This window comes from Podarcis erhardii (assembly GCF_964252035.2).
Source record: "Podarcis erhardii genome assembly, chromosome: 2".
Lineage (NCBI taxonomy): Eukaryota > Metazoa > Chordata > Lepidosauria > Squamata > Lacertidae > Podarcis > Podarcis erhardii.
This window is the reverse complement of record NC_138498.1, coordinates 35,395,907-35,414,421: the sequence shown is the minus strand read 5'-3', so window position 1 is coordinate 35,414,421 and position 18,515 is coordinate 35,395,907. Positions and strand designations below refer to the sequence as shown.

The window sequence follows — 18,515 nt, the reverse complement described above, 5'->3', positions numbered from 1 at the left end:
TCCTGTCTTTGTCCCCCCAGCAACTATGGGACAGCACACTCGGCCAAGAACATCCTCGAAGATATCAGCAACATGTTTGATGACCTTGCAGAGCAGCTGGATGCCATGTTGGACTGAGGACGGGCTTCCTTCTCTGATGATGAGGATGATGATGATGATGATGATGATGATGCAGGTTCATCCTTCTACCCTACCATTTATGAGACGTGGACAGCTTGGGGAGAAATCCCACGACTACTCATCGGCCTCTCCTTCCAGGCACTTTACCATCTTTTCCTGATTTCTTGTGAGTGCTAACTTCCAGCCTGAGGCAACTGCACCCCAAGACCATTTCTTGGACAAATATCTTGGGGCAAGAGCGCGTGAACACACATCAACTTGGTATTTCCATCAGAGGGCCCCAGATGCTTGCCAGGCCTCTAAACAGTGACCACCCACATCAGCACTGAAGCTACAAAGAAGGGCTGATTGAATGCCTGCAACATTGAACCACAAGGGAGGCAGACCAATGCTGGAGGCTACTGAGAGCTTCCCTTGGACCCTGGCCTCCTTCCCACGTAATACCACAGGCATCTACACTTCTTGCAAAGAGCAGCCCATTCCCTACTCCTGTGTCTTGTCATTTCAAACGATGCCAACAATGTGTCAGCTTCCCTAGGGCAGTGACATCCGCAAAGGGGCCGAGTGCTCAATGCGGCCAAGTCAACAAAAGGGAACAGGATTGGTAAGCCTGCCAACTTCCAGAGCAAGACAGGGCCTTGCTGCTTTTCCCAACGTTGTCAGCAGAGGAAGGACCGTGTAATCCAAGTGGATTTAAATCCCGCACGTTGCCCCATCTTTGCCTCGACCTCCAAAAGCAGCTGGCACAGCCTGTGGCTCCCAGAAAAGTAAAATAAGCTCAAGGGCAACACACTTTTCAGGGGAACTGAAAACTACTTGACCTTCTTTCCCAAATACCTCGGGTCTCATTCATCGCATGGGCCGGGTGGGTTGGTGGAGAGAGAAAATAGTCTTCCATTTTTTTCCTTTTCAGTAGAATCTGGGAGGAAAACGCTGATTGGTGGCTTACAGTGCATGGCACCCTCCAGTGGCAAAAATAATACAAGGGATCCTGAACATGCTCTCCATTGTAGCATAAAAAGTGAATTTTCCTAGTTGCAAATACTCTTCCCTATCCTTTTTCCAGCAGGGAACGAAGCACGTAGATCTATTCTTAAAATAGAAATTAAAGCAGACAGCATTCGGGCTATAAGATGAAACTGCCTTTCCAAAGACCATTCCTTGTAACTCATCTCCCTGTCCAAAGTGAGCCCATCCCTACCAACAACTGAGTGCAGCAGACAAAGGGCCCAATTGCAACCCCACGGCATGCTGCTTCCTTCCTCCCTAGGGACAGTTCCACTCTGATGAGGGGGCTCTTACGTAGCACCTCTGTAAATATGCCCAAGGTGGTGCCAATCAGGCAGCCTACAGAAGGAAGAGAAGGGAAAAGAAAAGTGTAATAATTGCTGCTTACATGCTGCAGGCAGATTAGAACTTGTCAATGACTGCTATGGCAGAGAGACTGTAGCTGAGCAGTACAGCACATGCAGAAAGGTCTGATCTCCAGCATTTCCAGGTAAGGCTGGCAAAAACTCCTGTCTGAAACCTTGGAGAGCCACTGAGCTAGATGGACCAAGGGGTCAGGCCCTGTAGAAGGCAGCTTCCCAGGAGGGCTTTATTTTAAGTATAAAATGAAGATGACCATGTATATCACAGACTTAAAACTTCTGCCAGTTTTACCAAGTATTGAGGCAGACCGGGCAAGTCAGCAGTTTTAAAGTTAAGGCAGCAGATCCTCTGGGCATCACGGGGGGGAAAGGGCTCTGCTGGAGGAGCCAGGATGTGCATTGCTTTTGATTTCTTAGTAGTGAATCATGAAGTGGCAAGCATTGAGCCACTTGCAAGGAAGTGAAATCCAAATGGCGAAGGGAAAAAAGCGAGAGGCTACAATGGAGCCTATTAATGTGTCTTGGCCATAGATGTAGTTTCTCTTTATTTTTTTGGACTCTCTTTTTATCCATAGTGTCAAGTGGATTAGTCATCCTCTGGTTGATGACTAGTGCTAAAAAATATTTTTTTAAAGAATTGCTGCAACCAGTGGCACTTTATAAAAAGGTTCATTAAGCCTTTTTGAAAAGAGGTTTGGATTTCACAGTAGTTGATTTGGGATGCATCCTTTCCCCCAACTGTTGATAAAACTGTAATTTTTTAAAAGAAATGTATATATTTTTTAAATGTGGATTTGTTGTATATTTACTAACCAGAGTGCTGTTGTATTTTAGAGTTGGGGGTGGAACCACATTACTGTCTGAGCCACTAGGGGGCAGTAAAATGCTGTTCTTTGTGATCACTAATGAGAAAAATTCATTCCCCCTTCCCTTTTTGTCCAAAATGCTTATTTTTTAAGAGCTAGTTCTTTATTTTAAATATATTGTATGCTGTGTAAATTATGTATGGATGCAGTTGTGTCTAACCAGCCTTGGCCCCACCTGCTCTATGTAGCAGGAACTGGCCTAGGGAAATTAGTCCAGGGAAAACACCAGCCAGACAGTTTTTAAATCATCTAGTCTGTTTGTGTTAATCATGAATTCTTGTTTTAAACTAACATAAACAGCAACTTTATGGTATTAAACACTGGGAATCGTTTTCCCTTTTGACAGATGTACTTGGCTTGCTGAGTCTCCTCTTTTCGATCAGTCAGATGCATTGTGTATCAAGTAGAGCTGTCACATCCTCAGGAAAAAGAAGTCATTTCGGACACCACTAAATATCAATACTCAATGAATATTTTGTACTCCAGTGTGGCTACCTAAGTTCAAAAATATGAGCATACCTTAAGTGTGCAAAACTTGATGTGTGCCGCTTCAAATATTCAAAAGGAGCCATAAGGAAAAAACTGGGCGCCTACTTTCCGGTATTTTAAAGAAAGATAAAAGTACCCTTCATATCAGCTAAGATGTATGTACACAATGCTTAAAGTGAGAATCAGCCATAACAGGTCCAGCCTGCATATCATACAAAACAAATTAAGATTAATAAATGAAGGTTTAATGTGAATGTGCAATTTGCTACTGCACACTGCAAAGGTCTCACTCTGTTCCTGCGGCACGGCAGATGAAACAAGCCAAAGCGTGGCTTGTTGTGATTCTCTGAACCTGAGCTCATGGTTTGTTTTCCCAACCAAATCAAGAGCAGCAAGCCAGGAACAAACCCTGATTACTGTTCATACTTTGCTTGGGTAGAGCAACAAACCACAACCCTGGGTTTGGATGTCCACAGCACAACAGGAACACTCTCATGACCTTTGCAGCAGCAAACCGCATGCTCACGTTAAAGCTTTGTTTGCTCTTAGCTATGGTTTAATGTGCGAACCAGACCAATGTCTGCGGCTGGCAAAGACATAAGTAATATTAGACACAGTACTAGAACCTCCATCACTTCCATTAGCAAAGCATATTGATGGCTCGAACCCATTTTGCCTCGTCTATCTCTCCATCTCAGCATGTAACTTCTTGTCAGCTAGAAGGAGGAAGCAGTATTTGATCAAGAAAACGCTGGGGGCTTGGACTGATTTTACCAAAGAACAAAGATGTCACACGAACTCAAACCAGTTGGCCGATATTTTCCAGCACAGTCACAAAATCATGGAGATAGAGATAGCATAGCTTAGCAGTTGGCAGCGCAAACCTATACATGTCTGCCCAGAAGTAGGCCCCACTGAGTTCAATAGGAGTTACTCCCAGCTAAATTTGCATAGGATTACAGCCAGTGTGGAAGAGATAAGCCAAGTAGTATCTGATTCAAATCTCACCACAGTGATGAAGTCAATAGGTGGCCTTGGACAAGCTGCCCCCTGCCCATCAATCTGTATGAATTCTGGTCTACTTTACAAGACTCTTACAGTGGTGCCTCGCAAGACGAAATTAATCCGTTCCACGAGTCTCTTCGTCTAGCGGTTTTTTCGTCTTGCGAAGCAAGCCCATTGATGGCCTAGCGGATTAGCGCTATTAGCGCTTTTAGCGGCTTAGCGGATAAGCGGCTTAGAAAAGGGGGGGGAGGAAAAAACCCCCGCAGGAACTCGCAAGACATTTTCGTCTTGCGAAGCAAGCCCATAGGAAATTCGTTTTGCGAAGCACCTCCAAAACGGAAAACCCTTTTGTCTAGCGGGTTTTCCGTCTTGCGAGGCATTCGTCTTGCGGGGCACCACTGTATAAGGATTCCTGAGATAGCATACATTACAAAGCACAAATGCCAATCCTCTCAGAAATTTACTGTATCAAAGACAATCATTTATTGCCATTCATATCAGGTGCTCTTTGTTCCTTTTTGTACAATTTACAAGTTTTCATACAAATCTATTATTATTTTTTTACATACATCCCCAGAAAAGTTTAAATATAAAATATACACCATTTAAAAACAGTTGGATGGGTGAAACTCCTTCCTAAAGCCATACGCCTCACAGCTTTCTGAAGCCTTGGCTGGACGAGGAGGAAGGGGGGGGTGGCCGGGGGTGAGGGGGAGGCAGCAAGGCAACATGGACTTTCAAGAGAAAGCCATTGAAAAGGCTCATTATCTGACTCCAGTGGAGTACAATTGAGGAGGGGGAAGAGTGCATGAAGTGCAGGGAGGGGAATCTTTTTCAGCGTGATCAACCACCACAGACAAAAGCCTACAGAAAGTGCCTTGTCTAGCAGGGAAACTGCCCGAGACAGTTTATCAGGTGTAAAGCTTTAAAATCACTTAAGGAAAAAATATCGCAGCAAACAGCTTTTAGGCATTGAGGACTCCCAATTGGTTCAGAACGAGGGGAGGACGAAGGCAGCAGCTACCCGTGTCCCTCACCCAAAGCAAATCAGTCCAGTTTCCAAATACAAAATCTGCACAAACCACCCACAACTTAGCCTGGGACCAGAGACCCAAAACTGGCACATGCCAAGCACCGCTGGCCTCAAGCTAGGGGTGCAAATCCTGACCCACTGAAGCCAGTGCCAATTCTGACACTAGGAGAGGACTGTTGCCGGTTAGTACCGAGGTGAAACGCAGCCCATTCCCCAAAGCTCTTTGCCCTTGGGGAGCAGTACAATACACCATCACACCAAGTGAGAAGGCAGCAAACCTTGAGCTATGTGGGAACAGCAATGATGAAAATGGGAGGGAGAACGTGTTTTTAACAGTTTCTAAACAATAGCCTCTTTTTAAAATATAAACATAGGATATTGGCCGATTTCCCAGTCACAGCCAGCTGGAGTCAGCATACATGCCACCGCTTTTGAGAACTTTGCCATGTGCAGGGGGGCTTAAAGGAACATCCTCTGACCTTAACCACACCAATCTTTTCCAGTTTGATGCCCTCCAGCTGTTTTGGAATGTGTCTTCTACCAGCCCAAGCCAGCATGGCCAAATTGTCTGCAGCTAATGGGAGTTGTCACCCAAAACATCTGGAGGGCACCAGGTTGGCGAAGGCTGTACTACATGCTTCTTAAAAACCTCCAGGTATCACTTTTCTCCTTCCATCACCACTACCTCCAGCCAGGCCTAAACCTATGATTTTTTTCTTTTCTAATCTAACAAAGTAAAATGTCGTTTTGTCTGCTGTGGAAGGATAAAAGTATCCCTGCCGCCAAAAGGTTAATTTGCCCTTGTTTCCTTAAGAAGGCTTGGCAAGTTTTCTAACTACCATGTTAGGGTGGGTCAGTGCTTTTAAACAACTCTAGGACGAGGTTAATTGGATTGCCTTGGCCAAAACCCTTCCAGGTAGAGCAGATCCTCCATGGAGCCCTGAATACTCAACAGCCCGTCCACAGTAGCCCAAAATACCTACTCCCAAACAACACATGCCCTGTTATCTAAGTGATTGGTCTTGCAGAGAAGGCAGCTGTCCCTGGTGTTGTCCAGAAATAGAGCAGAGGTTGGCCAACAGAGGTAGTTCTGATTTCTTCCCGCCAAAAGCAACAGCCTGAGTTTATCCACCACGGCTAAAATTGGCAGGCAAGAGAGAGGGTGGATTGAGGACGATGCAGATTCCCAGCACTGCATGGTGAATCCACCCAGACTTAATTCCCTATATTTAGGGAAACAGACCATGGGATAGTATGCTATATGTCTCCAACTTAAATAGTGGGGCAAGCACAAAATGCAACCAAGATCCCAAGTCTAGCCCATGGATATGAGAGAGGAACTATGCCCAGCCTCATCTGCCATCCTCCATTCAAAGCAGCCAAGAGGGGGTTTGTAGACGCAGCACTCTTTCAATGAAGAAAAAGTGAAAGATCAAGCAATCCATCAATCCAGACTCAGATCTGGCCCACATGCCTTTGTTTCCCATGCCCGTACAAGCACAGAAAACCACATGACCTCTCATACCTCGGTCACTCACAAGGTTTATCAAACAGTGAGTGGGTGTACAAGAAAAACACACAAACCCAGCCCTTTCAGTATTAAGCACTAAAAGACAGCCTCCTTATGGAACGTGGCCAGGGTTTAGGTATATCCACAATATCCCATCCCTAAAAGGATGCTCTCATGACAGTGGCAAAGAGTCTGTCCTATTAACTCTGTTATTACATACTTTACATCCCAGAGGTATTTAACTGGAGAAGGGCTGCCTTTGTACTCATAGCAGCAAACCTCCCTGGCATCCTGCCCCTCTGCTTCATCTTCCCCAAGAGGGCAGCCTCCAGGCGAAGGGCTGTTCTGTGGGTCACAGGGACTGCAGCTGGGGTGGGGTGGGGGGGTTACTTCTGCAGGGCCAGCTAGCAGGCCAGCTGCTCCTATTCCCTCCTGGGTGGGTGCAGCGCTTATACCCAGAATGCCCTGGGGCAAACAGCATCGCAACAAATGAACAGATGAGACTGACAGGGAAGTCAAGGGTGGGCCAAGAAGGACAAAGAGAAATAACCTAGTCAAATTATGAACAGCGGGGGGTGGGGGGAGAGTGTCAAATGAGAATTCCTTGCTCTTCGATCCAAGGTGTCAATCTGCTGGATCCCAAGGAGCTCCAAGGGAAGGAGGTGTAAAAATAAATTTTAAAGAAGGAATAGCAGCAGTCCATGTCCCACCAACGCTTTCATGCCAGGCACTGAATCTTCACCAGCGCTCAGGGTGTAGCTCCCCCTGCTCTTAGGGGTTGGCCTCTTCTGATCCACACTGACCAGAGGGATTCACACATGAGGCTGGGTGCTTTTTTTCCCTTTCCTCTCCCAGCAAAGTGGCAAGGTTGTGTGAGAAGGGAACATGCAGCCCCCAGGCCTTCCAGGGCACGTCCTACTTGTGGGGATTAAAATGGGGAATTCATGCCCAGCTTGGTTTCAAACTGCAGCTTCTGCCTCTTCTGGTAACGTACTCGAACCCTGGGAAGAATGAGAGAGAGAGAGAGAGAGAGAATGAATGAATCATGGAATCAAAGAATTTTAGAGTTGGGACCACAAGGGTGATCTAGTTCAACCCCCTGCAATGCAACTACACATACTTTTAACTTAGGAGTAGTTCCCACCAATTTCAAAGGGGCTCAATCTCAATGGGGCTGCAGCCAAAGCATTTATGGGGGGGAGGAGACACTTATGGCTGCAGAATAAGAAACTTAGGCCTGTTCTCTCCTTCCCACCTTCATTTAAAAAATGCCTTAAAATGTTTCTTCTAGCTGCCAGCCTCATTTGCAACACAGCACCGGAAACAAGAGATCTACAAAATGAACCAACCTGCTTCTTTCTTTGTAAGATTTTAATCAGGTAAGTCAGGTTGCAGAATGCTTTTTTTACCCAGTTTGGGTGCCGATGTGATGACAGCTGTAAAACAGCTCTCTCTCTCTCCTCCCCCTCAAATAAATACCCTGCTAATTAAAAGACTCTCATGTTTCCAAGGAGAGCAGTGGGGCAGCACGCAGCCATTGCCTACAATGGTTAAGAACAGCGCCTCTGTGATCAGAGGGAATCTCCCATGGGCAAATGCTAAAGACAAACCAGAGGGGATGGCTACTGTGAGTATCCCACCCTTGCTTGACCCAGCTACTGACATTTTATAGTGGCCCAAAACCATTTTGGGAGGCAGCCAGAAAAACAGGCAGTTCAATGCGTGTTTCCTTGTTGCCAAGACAACAGCATCTCAAGGGAACGGGTCAGAGAGATATCAGGTAGCGATTTTATCCTTCCAGGAACCCTAATTTAGATACCAGGAAGTTTGCTGCACAGCACAGGAACAGTTAACTCAGCTGTGGAACAGGATGTCATCTATGACTTGCTCAGCTCCCATTGGCAGAGGGGCCCTGAAGGTGAAGGGGTTTCATCAGGGCCTTTGGATATTAAAATAAATGGAGAAAGGGAGGGCAGCAAACCCACAGAGCGATGTCCCCCCAGACCTTGATTGTGGGTTTGCAGAGTCACTTGGTTTGCTGTGTTGAAAATGGCATTGCTGGACTAGGGTGACCTTGTGATTTGACCCAGCAAGGTCTGTCTTGTCCGTAGCGGCAGTCTTCCAACCTAGAGGATGTAGCTAAGAGATGCTTCAACATGACCCACTCACACAGCAAACAGCATGGCTGCATTCATCTTTCACTGGCCTATTATTACCCTGCAGGTGTGGTGCAATCATAGATAGCACCTTGGAGGAGATGCAAGTATGGAGTTCTCTTGCGTATCATTCCTTCTTGGGGAGCAGGAGTGGTTCTCACATCAACTTCAAAATGCCACAATGGCCTAAAAGCACCCAACAGCTGGTACAGCATAGGGCACTTGAGATATTTGTCAGCTGGGCAGTTCTGGTTCATATCTAACCTTGGCCATGAACTTGCTAGCTGGCCTTAGCCATGCCTCTCCCTCCCTTCTCTTCAGCCCACTACGCTCCATCTGTAATATGGAGATAATATTGGCTGGCAGGCCAGCCTTACAAAGTTGTTGCAAGGATTATCAAGACCATGTCATGCAAAGCGCTAGGAGAACTTTGGGAGCTTCTTATGGAGAGTGCTAAGCAAGAGCTCATGGCGAGGCTCCCTTACCTGATTTCATGGAGTTTGACAGTCTCATTGATGATCACAACAAGGATAAGAGAGAGCAAACCCAACAGCCAGGAGGCCATGGGAATGTCATCCATTTTGTAGGTCACTGGAGACTCGAGGTTCACCCAGAGCTTCAGGTCCAGAAGGGTCTGGATGACTTGGCCCAGCAGCCTGCCATTAAAAACAAAGCAAGACTTGGAAAAACATAGAAGGGGCACGTCCAGCCTTCTGTCCCAGGGCTCTCTCCTCCACTCTGCATCCTCTTCCACCAGCAACCAGAGTACAACCTGCCAATGGGGAAAGGATCTCCTAAGGTAGTGAACAGCCTCCACAGAAAACACAGCATCATGGGGACAGGCATACCCAAGTGGGCAGCATCTCCAAAAGAGGTCTCTTTTCCTGGATGAACATTTTAGAAGTTTGGAATGGGGTGATGACAGTCTCATGGCATAACAGCCAAGCCAGAGAGAGGGACGTGATGATATCCGAGGCTATGGGAAGGAAGAATTTGATGTCAAGAGCCAGAAAGACATAGCACTGCAGAAATGCGCACAGAAGAAGAAAAAAGACTGATGCTTCAAGAGAAGAGTAGACAGCAGAAGATGGAATAATTTGAGATATAGACAGGGGGAAAGAGAGTCACTTAGATGAATCAGAAAAGGATACTCACACAATGACAACTGTCAGAGTCCACCAGAAGTTAGTGAAGGGGCTTTTCTTCCACAGTGGTTTGGTACGATGGACGTGGGTGACAGAGATAAACACTGTGAAGAAATACCAACAGGTTGGTTTTCTATAATGTGTGGACTTGCCACAGATACAGAGGGCACAAATCCCTGAGAGTGTGGTGGTTTTTGAAGCTCATCATCCAAAGCCAATCACAAGGTAACCTTGCTGGGCTTTCAGCAAAAAAAGAAGACGAAAGCAGCCCAGTGATGTTTCCAAAACCCAGGATAGTCCACCATTGACTGGCAGCCCCTGACTCCACACGCTCTCCACACAATTATCTAGCGCCCCTTCTGAAATCTTCCTGCCTGTTTTTATGCAGTTAAACAGCCAAGGGTTGGGGAAGACTAAGCCAATTGCTCAAACTGGCCAGAGAGTCCAAGATGTTTGGTTTTACATCTGCCTTCAGCTGGGACATCGATAAAGCTCCCAATCCCTGCTGCATGCATGCCATGGCAAGCTGCAAGCATCCCCCCCCCCTTCAGTACAGCAAGCAAGGAGGAATGGAAATCTCTTACCAGTATGTAAGACAATCATCCCAGCAGTGAACTTCTGGGCCAGGAGAAGGATGCTGGAAAATTTTCCAAACCAATCGGGGGAGCTTCCTGCACTACTGAAAAAGCAAACATAGGGGCATCACGTGAGGTGGATCACGGTTCAAGGCATCAACGAACTCCATTTGAAAAAACTGAATTTCAGAGGGTTATGGGGTGATTAATAAAACACAGAGTTGGTGTTTTAAGACTTCTTAATACTTCCATTACTGTTTTCTTTTCGGCTTTGCCGTTTTAATTACTTTATATTGCTTTGTTTAATTTCTTTGTTACCCTTCTTGAATTTATTTATAAAGAAAGTGTGTGTGTGTGTGTGTGTAAAACATAGCCTTAGGTTTTTTAAAAAGAAACTAAGTTTCTAGTCCTTATCAGCGTAGGGAAACCTGAGAGTACGGGCAACGTAGCACAAGCCTGTATTCCATGACTTTCCACTCTTCTAGACCCATCTTTGGAAAAGCCACTAGAAACAACAATCTGTCATGAATGCTTTAGTTGAGATTCCTGCATTGCAGGGGGTTGGAATAGATGACCCTTCCAACTCTATGATTCTATAAACAACATAGTCTACATAATCCAAACTGTGCCACCCACAAACGAAACCTTAAAAGAAGCTGTGCTAAAACCATCCCAACACACACTTCCTCTGGGTAGACACCACTGCATTTGGGAACTTCAGTGGATAGCTGGACCCCGAGCGCCCGCTAACCTGTGCAGCATGATGGAGGAGCAGCCCGTGACATTCACATTGAAGGCAGAGGAGTTGAAGTTCGCACAGTAATCCTGCAGCATGTAGCCAAAGCAAACCAAGCAGGTGCAGATGGTGAGGCTGAATTTCAGCAGGAAGCAGAACAGGAAGTATTGCTGGGTCTGCAAGACATTGACGGGAAGGCCGGAGTGACTTACAAGAATGGGAGGCCAGGCCTCAGGCTTACCAGCTGCAGTCTTGCGGAAGAGGATTGGGTGAGCACCCTCCTCCGGGGCTGCTCCTCAGGCCCAAACTAGATGGTCACTGGGATGTGTGGCTGCTGTTGGCGCAACTCTTCAACCCACCTCCCTCCCAAGGAACTTCTACCATTTTGCAGGACTACAGGGACTGGTGCATTATAAATATAACCAAATGTGGAATACGGGTATATGACAAGAGAAAGAGGAAGTCTGGAGATGAATCATCATCATCATTGAAAACAAACCCAACAACTCCAGGGCAGAAAAAGTCATGCACCACCCACTGGTGCCCTGTTTAGAGAAGTTTTTAACGTTTGAAGTTTTATTTTGTTTTTAATGTTCTGTTGAAAGCCACCCAGAGTGGCTGGGGAAACCCAGCCAGATGGGTGGGGTAGAAATAATAATAATAATAATACTGTAATTGTAATTGTAATTATTATTATTATTATTATTATTATTATTATTATTATTATTAACCTCCCAGGAACAAGTGGAGGCACCAAAGGATGGTACCCTGGCCTGGCCCTCTCCCTGCAAGGGGCTCCTGCTACTGAGAGATCCAGGAAGAATCATCAGAGATGCTTCCAGTGTATGTTAGGGGCTAGGATGGTAAAACAGGAGAGGCCCCTGCATTAGGCGAGGTGAAGCCATTTGCTTCAGGTGGCGAGTCTGACCCCACTGGGGTCAGCCCTGTTGCCTTCACTGCTGCCGCTGTGCCCTCACCCCACTGCTGTGCCATGGTGGTAGTGCAGACATAATCACAGGTACAGTTGAGGTGATGGGGCTGGCAGCAGTGAGGGGGCAGAAGCAGGGACAAGAGAGGGGGCCTAGATGTGTGGGGAGGGGGACAGGGCATTCTGCCTATAGCGTCAAAACATCTTGGGCCAGCCCAAGACTGGATCCAAATAATCAGTTTCATTCAGGGAAACCTGGAGCTGAGGGTTGCTGACCTTCTGGGACCTTTGGGCACATTTGGAAAGCTGAGTAACCTTGATGGGCACCATAAGGTAAAGGGACCCCTGACCATTAGGTCCGGTCATGACTGCCTCTGGGGTTGCAGTGCTCATCTCGCTTTATTGGCCGAGGGAGCCGGCGTACAGTTTCCGGGTCATGTGGCCAGCATGACTAAACCACTTCTGGCGAACCAGAGCAATGCATGGAAACGCCGTTTACTTTCCCGCTGGAGCGGTACCTATTTATCTACTTGAACTTTGACGTGCTTTCGAACTGCTAGGTTGGCAGGAGCAGGGACCAAGCAATGGGAGCTCACCCCGTCGCGGGGATTCAAACCGCTGACCTTCTGATCGGCAAGTCCTAGGCTCTGTGGTTTATCTTACAGTGCCACCTGCATACCACACACACACAAATATACTACAGCCACACAAGCATGCCTCGCAGGCACACACACATCCTGCTAACAATTAAGGGGGTAGGCAGAGCCAGGCAGAGCCAAGACAGTCTCTACTAGATGGGAGGAGATGCTTGGGAGGGATGGCATCAATCAAGCTGGTCATCTCCCAAGTTTCATAGATGAACCAGTATATCAAGACAACCAAACATAGTGCCAGAAGAGAATTTGTCCAGAGCCGTCAGAAAACCATTCTGAACAATGTCCAGGAATGGATCATTCTAAAAGGGACTCCCTGACTTTGTTCAGTAGCAACTAAATATTCCCCCACCCCATAACATCTTGTTTCAGCCTATGGTTCACAACAGAAACATTAAACCAATGAGGAACCTGTATGCTCCATATTATGCTCCCCTTCTCCCACCTACTGGCCCACTTCTCTCAAAGGCACGTTCCTTTGAAACCCACCTTCTCTCTGTAAAGGAACAGGGATAACCAACCTCAGGAGATGTGAGGAAGGAAGCTCTTACCCAGGCATGAGACATGGCTCTGCCTTGAACCAAATAGGTTTGTTCTTACTTCAACAGCAAGTAAGAGTGTGAGTGAGCGAGGGAGATTGAAAATCAGGACCTGTTCTCTCACACCAGAACTGCTGTTGGAGGAAGCAGCATGTGTCTGAATTACAATGGACTGGGAATCACAGGGGGGGCAGAGTGCTGTGTTGAGCTCAGATCCTGCTAGTGGGCTTCCCAAAGTCATCTGTTTGCCAAGATGCTGGACAGGGCGAGCCTTTGGCCGGATCCAGAACGGCTCTCCCTATGCTGTTAGCCCCAGTTCCCTCTAGTGGCAACGGAAGCAAGAATTCGCCAGCAGGAGGCTGAGCCAACTTTCTTGCCTTGAGCAGCAGGAAGGCCCCTGATGTAGAGGCCAGACTCCAGCATGCTAAACATTTAGCTAAGCTAATTGCTAGCAAGATCTGCGGCGTTGCAATCACTGGGGTGTCATGTGTCGGCAGCTGGTAAGAACATTACTTTCACACCTTCTGACCTTGCCACACGCGGACCCTAGTGAATGCCTATCCAATCGTAACCTTTTCTTACCTTTTTAGGAATGGAGGTCAGGTTCTTCCCAGTTGCCATGGACATGATGGAACTGTGAGGGGGCTTGCCCAGGAGGGACACACTTGGAAGAGGAAACAAAACTAGAATTAGCCTAGATATCAGAGCAGAACCACAACGGAACCTGCTGAGACTACGCACATGAAACCCCCATAATGCTGTATTGTGTTTAATGCTGTATTGTGTTTTTAATACTTGTTTGGGAGCCGCCCAGAGTAGCTGGGGAAACCCAGCCAGATGGGCAGGGTATAAATAATAAATGTTGTTGTTGTTGTTGTTGTTGTTGTTGTTGTTGTTGTTGTTGTTGTCAGCTAATATAGGGAGGCCCTTTTCACACAGTTTCTTCCTGTACTGTCAAGTCACTTTAAGCCAGTTGACAGTTAACCAGGTCACAACAGGCCTCCTCTCACTCGCTTATTTATTGTCTCCATATCCAAAAGACAGCAGAAGTCAGAGACCAACAAAGTTCCTGCTCAACTAGTGAAAAGAAAGGCAGATTTAAGCCTTGCAGCGGGGATAGGGAAAACTTGTGGCCCTCCAGAAGCTGCTGTTAACTTCCAACATTCCTGATCATTGGGCATGCTGGCTGAATCCAATGGTAGCTGAAGTACAACATTATCTGTGGGCCGTAATGGACAAAAGCAACTCAGCACATCTTTTTTGCAGAGAGAGAATCTACAGGCCAGCACTAGCAGAGACGAACAGCGCTAGCATAGCCAACTCTCCACACCATGAAGGCTGATCCATATAGGCATTGTGGACTCCACATGGTCTCCAACGTGGTGGCCAGAACATGAAAACCAGGTGCCCGCCCCCGGTGTGGCCCCATTTTATCTTAGGAAAGAAGTGGAACTCCTGCGAGCATCCCCAAAGTAGAGCATGCTTGTGAATGACAGTGAGAAACCTTACTCACCTTAGCAACGGGTAGCAGAAGCAGGAAAGCCACAAGATGTCGGTGGTACTGAGAATGGGGGGCAGCTGCCCCAGGCAAGAAAGGAACTAAGCAAAAGACAGCAAAAGGCACCATCAGCGGAAGGATCAGAAGACCGACGGGCACCCACCAGCAAGTCATCACACCCATCTTGTAAAAACAAGATGGCGACTAAGAAGGAGAGGGAGTCCAGAGCAGGGAGCTCATGCCATTGGATCCCAGAGGGTCCGTGAAAGAACTCGTTTGTTCAACAATTTTGCATATTTGTTCATTTTAGTACACCACCTTGGGTGCCATGGCAACAAGGAAGTATATAAATGCAAAAACCAACCGATTAAGGAGCCAGCAGTTGCTGCTACACACAGAATGCGGTGCACAGGATTCCATTACCTGGGCAGCACTGTACTGCTTTATATTTTCATTTTTTTAAAATGAAACATCCTGCTTATTTTAACATAGCTCTTCCAGGCCTTGTAGCTGAAGACATGATAGGAAGTTCTGTTTTGGGAGGTGAAGAACTGTGTGTGGCTAGCCTCTGCTAAGTACTTGGAGAAGAAACACTCTCAAAAAAAACTTTATTTTGAAAACCAGAACAAAATTAGAAAAGCTAGTACACTTTGCCTTCCACGCATATACTATTCCAAATGAAGAATTTGGGGACCATACATTTACGATTGCAAGATGCTCCACTGTACGCTTTGGACCTCAGCTAGAATCAGGGCAGCCTTCCATGACACAATGATAGTGAATACTGCTAGCAAATCTCCAACTTAAGCAGCTTCCTTTGGGTCTCTCCTCCTCTTAGATGACTTGCAAGACAACCAGTCCTTTCTGCTTCCTGATGCCATTCAGAATAACTCACCTGGATTATGACCAGAGTCAGCTGACACTGGAGGAGGAAAAGGAAGCATTTGCGAATACCGTACGTTGCATGCCGGGCCTAAAAGAAAGCATATATAAAATGGATAGTATGCAAGGTATGAGTAAATAGATTGTCAAGGATGAGTGCAGCAAACAGATCCACTTTTAAAAATATGGATCAAAACTGAAAGCTTCAGACATAGTCGGCCAATTGGTGTTAAAGAAGGATAGAACTTTTTTTATGTATGCTACAACAGCAGCAAGAATACTCATCGCAAAGTACTGGAAGACACAAGACCTACCCACCGTGGAAGAGTGGCAGACGAAAGTGATTGACTATATGGGATTGGCAGAGATGACGAGCAGAATCCGAGACCAGGGAAGAGCAACGGCGGAAGAAGATTGGACAAAATTTAAAGACTATTTAAAGAAATACTCAAACATTAGTGAATGCTAGATTGATGTTGAATGAGAAAAATAGGGGTTAACAGTGATAATGGTTAAGTTAAAGAAAATGAGTGTTACTATAATTAAGTTGAAAGTAACGGAGGGATTTGTTAATTAATTAATTCGACATGAAAATGCAGAAAGGGGAGGTACGAGGAAGTCGGGAGAGTAAGGAATATGAAATTAAGAGTTTGAAATTATACATGTTGCATGTTTTCTATTGCCATGTTTTGTTATGATAAAAAGCTGTGGAAAATTTAATAAAAATTATTTATAAAACAAAAAACAAAAAACTGAAAGCTTCAATTAGGTTTTCTTTTAAAAGGAAAGAAAACAGGCTGGAACGTTCTGTCCTGCCAAATAGCTTCTCTGCATCAAGAAGAAAAATAAGGATGGAACAGTTATTTCATTAAGTCTGGAAGCCCAAACAGATGCTAAAATGTTACCAACTGTCAGAGTTGCCTCTAGGTCCCAGCTCACAGAGGACCAACGCTAGTCAGTAATAACTTATAAAAGTCTTTATTGAAGATTAGTTTCCATTTCCAAACCGCAGCGTGCAACTCCACGTCTTAGAACCTAGACCGGCGAAGCTCCATCTGAGTCTCCGCCTCCTAGACACCAGTTTAAGACTCTAGCCTTACTCCACCTCTTCCGTTGTTCTTTCCTCCTCTGGGTCCTTCTGCCCCCTGGGGTTTCCTCCTTTCTGGACTCTTCTGACGCTGACCCCCCTGAGTCTTGCCCCTCCTTCCGGCGGGCTTTAGGACCTGGCTCCCTATCCGGGCTACCTGCTGTGCCGCTCGCCTGTACATTTGAACTTGGCGCGCGCGCCCAGCCGGTAACTTTCCTCTTGACCGTTTCCCCGCTCTCCGATGGAGGCGTGGTCAATCCTGACTCATCTCCTCTCGCTGGTGGTGAGAACACTGGTCCCGATGCCTGGGACTCCTCCCCCCCACTGCGCTCTGGTGGGGAAGCTGGTCCTGATTTCCAACTGCTGCTCTGGGAGTCCCCGCTGGCCCCACTGGTGTTTCCCCCTTGGCACCCCCCTTGCCCTGGCCATCGGCGCTCCCTTCTGTGAATCTTCCAATTCGCTGGAGAGGCTCATGGAATCACTGTGACCACTGTCACCGCCTACGCTCCCCTCGGATTCCTCCCCCTCGCTCTCCATTTCCTCCCTCTCCTGTGCCTCTGCTCCTGAGCCCCTGACACCATCATATTTAAATGATGGAGATTGTCACAACTGTGTTACTACCAGCTCAAAAGAAAGGGGGCTTACCTGTTCTATAAGTCTGATGAGCCCAATGGTTTCTTCCGGATAAATAGTCAGGGAGCACGATAGGCTGTTCAGCTGGCCAGACAGCTGGAGAGGCGTGAGCTCATCGGAGATACGGGTCATGTTAGTGCTGGTGGCGTACCCAAAGGTCTCCCAAGAGCAGCGAGAGGGGTAAAGAGGATCCAGGGCTATGCTGCACAGACAATACTACACAGGTTAGAGGAAAACATAATGGGGAGTAATAAGCCAGGTGCCCCCAGCCAAACACCTCGGGGTTACAAAACTGATCTAAAATACGGAGGTGTTCAACAATATTGATGCTTTTTAAAAAGTGAACTAGTGGCCCAACAAGACAATGACAATAATCCACCAACAGCATACAAATCAATATGGCTAACCTGATCCAAAACACCCACCCACCCCACTCACACATGAAAAAAAAGATCACCACAGCCAATCACAAACAAACAACCACACCCAAGCCTAAGGCCAACCCCAACCTCTCTCACCACCAAAGGAACACAAGTGAACAGCAGAGAACCTGCACAAGCAACGCTGACACCAAACCCTACATACTTTAAGCAAAATAGAAACATCGTGGCCCCACCTATCTTCCCCCCCTCTCTCCCTTTTCTTCCTAATGTCTCAACAAATGAAACTGATTTGTAAAAATGTTACATGGAAAAAATACAAGAGAGAGACATTACACATACTTCTGTAAATCAAGGGGGGGGAAAGTGAACTAGTAGGCTACAGATTACTTTTGGACCATCCACAGCAAGGGCACCAGCTCTCCAGGGAAATGTCCCGAGACAGGAAATCAGAACAGATTGGACTGAATAAAGAACTCTGATCATAGATCATAACAAAAGAACCGCTAGGAAAATAGGGGTCCACTCAGTCGGCAGTAAGGAGCGTTGTAGCCTGATCCTTTTATTACTTTATCTGGTAAATGTATACCCCACCTTTCCAAAATTAATTTGAGGCAGCTTACAGATAATATATAGCACACATCACATAATCAAATAAAATCAGTTAAAACCAAGAAAAAAATAGATCAGCATAAAAGCCATGGTAAATGAAACCTGCTTTTATAAAACTCTCTTGTTTAAAAAGCAACTTTGAGGATACTTGGCCCAGCGTGTGAAACTTTGCACTTCACCAAGTACAGGAGGAAGAGCAAGATGGAACAGTGAGAGCCAAAGGAGCGGCAAGAGCATCTCTGAATGATAAGCCTTCTTTGATTTTGGGAGTGGAGGGTGAGCCTGGGCCAAGCATCCA

The 18,515-nt window shown here is 46.5% G+C and overlaps 2 protein-coding genes across 13 annotated transcripts in view; one reads left to right on the top strand and one right to left on the bottom strand.

The window, feature by feature from the left end:
- The window catches only part of CASKIN2 (CASK interacting protein 2), a 105,594-nt gene extending 102,887 nt beyond the window's left edge, over window positions 1-2,707 (top strand). For all 5 annotated transcript variants that reach the window (XM_081850671.1, XM_081850670.1, XM_081850669.1 and 2 more), the window contains one exon: window positions 21-2,707. In XM_081850671.1, coding sequence (XP_081706797.1) covers window positions 21-117 — 97 coding nt within the window. In that variant the 3' untranslated portion in view covers window positions 118-2,707. The remainder of the gene's footprint in view (window positions 1-20) is intronic.
- Window positions 2,708-4,309: 1,602 nt separating this feature from the next.
- The window catches only part of TMEM94 (transmembrane protein 94), a 70,586-nt gene continuing 56,380 nt past the window's right edge, over window positions 4,310-18,515 (bottom strand). For 7 of the 8 annotated variants that reach the window (XM_081850661.1, XM_081850664.1, XM_081850662.1 and 4 more), the window contains 9 exons: window positions 17,238-17,427; window positions 15,519-15,596; window positions 14,639-14,724; window positions 13,708-13,789; window positions 11,021-11,181; window positions 10,279-10,373; window positions 9,705-9,798; window positions 9,035-9,205; window positions 4,310-7,394 (listed from right to left, as the gene is read on the bottom strand). In XM_081850661.1, coding sequence (XP_081706787.1) covers window positions 7,322-7,394; window positions 9,035-9,205; window positions 9,705-9,798; window positions 10,279-10,373; window positions 11,021-11,181; window positions 13,708-13,789; window positions 14,639-14,724; window positions 15,519-15,596; window positions 17,238-17,427 — 1,030 coding nt within the window. In that variant the 3' untranslated portion in view covers window positions 4,310-7,321. The remainder of the gene's footprint in view (window positions 7,395-9,034; window positions 9,206-9,704; window positions 9,799-10,278; window positions 10,374-11,020; window positions 11,182-13,707; window positions 13,790-14,638; window positions 14,725-15,518; window positions 15,597-17,237; window positions 17,428-18,515) is intronic. The other variant, XM_081850659.1, reaches the window with a different exon arrangement.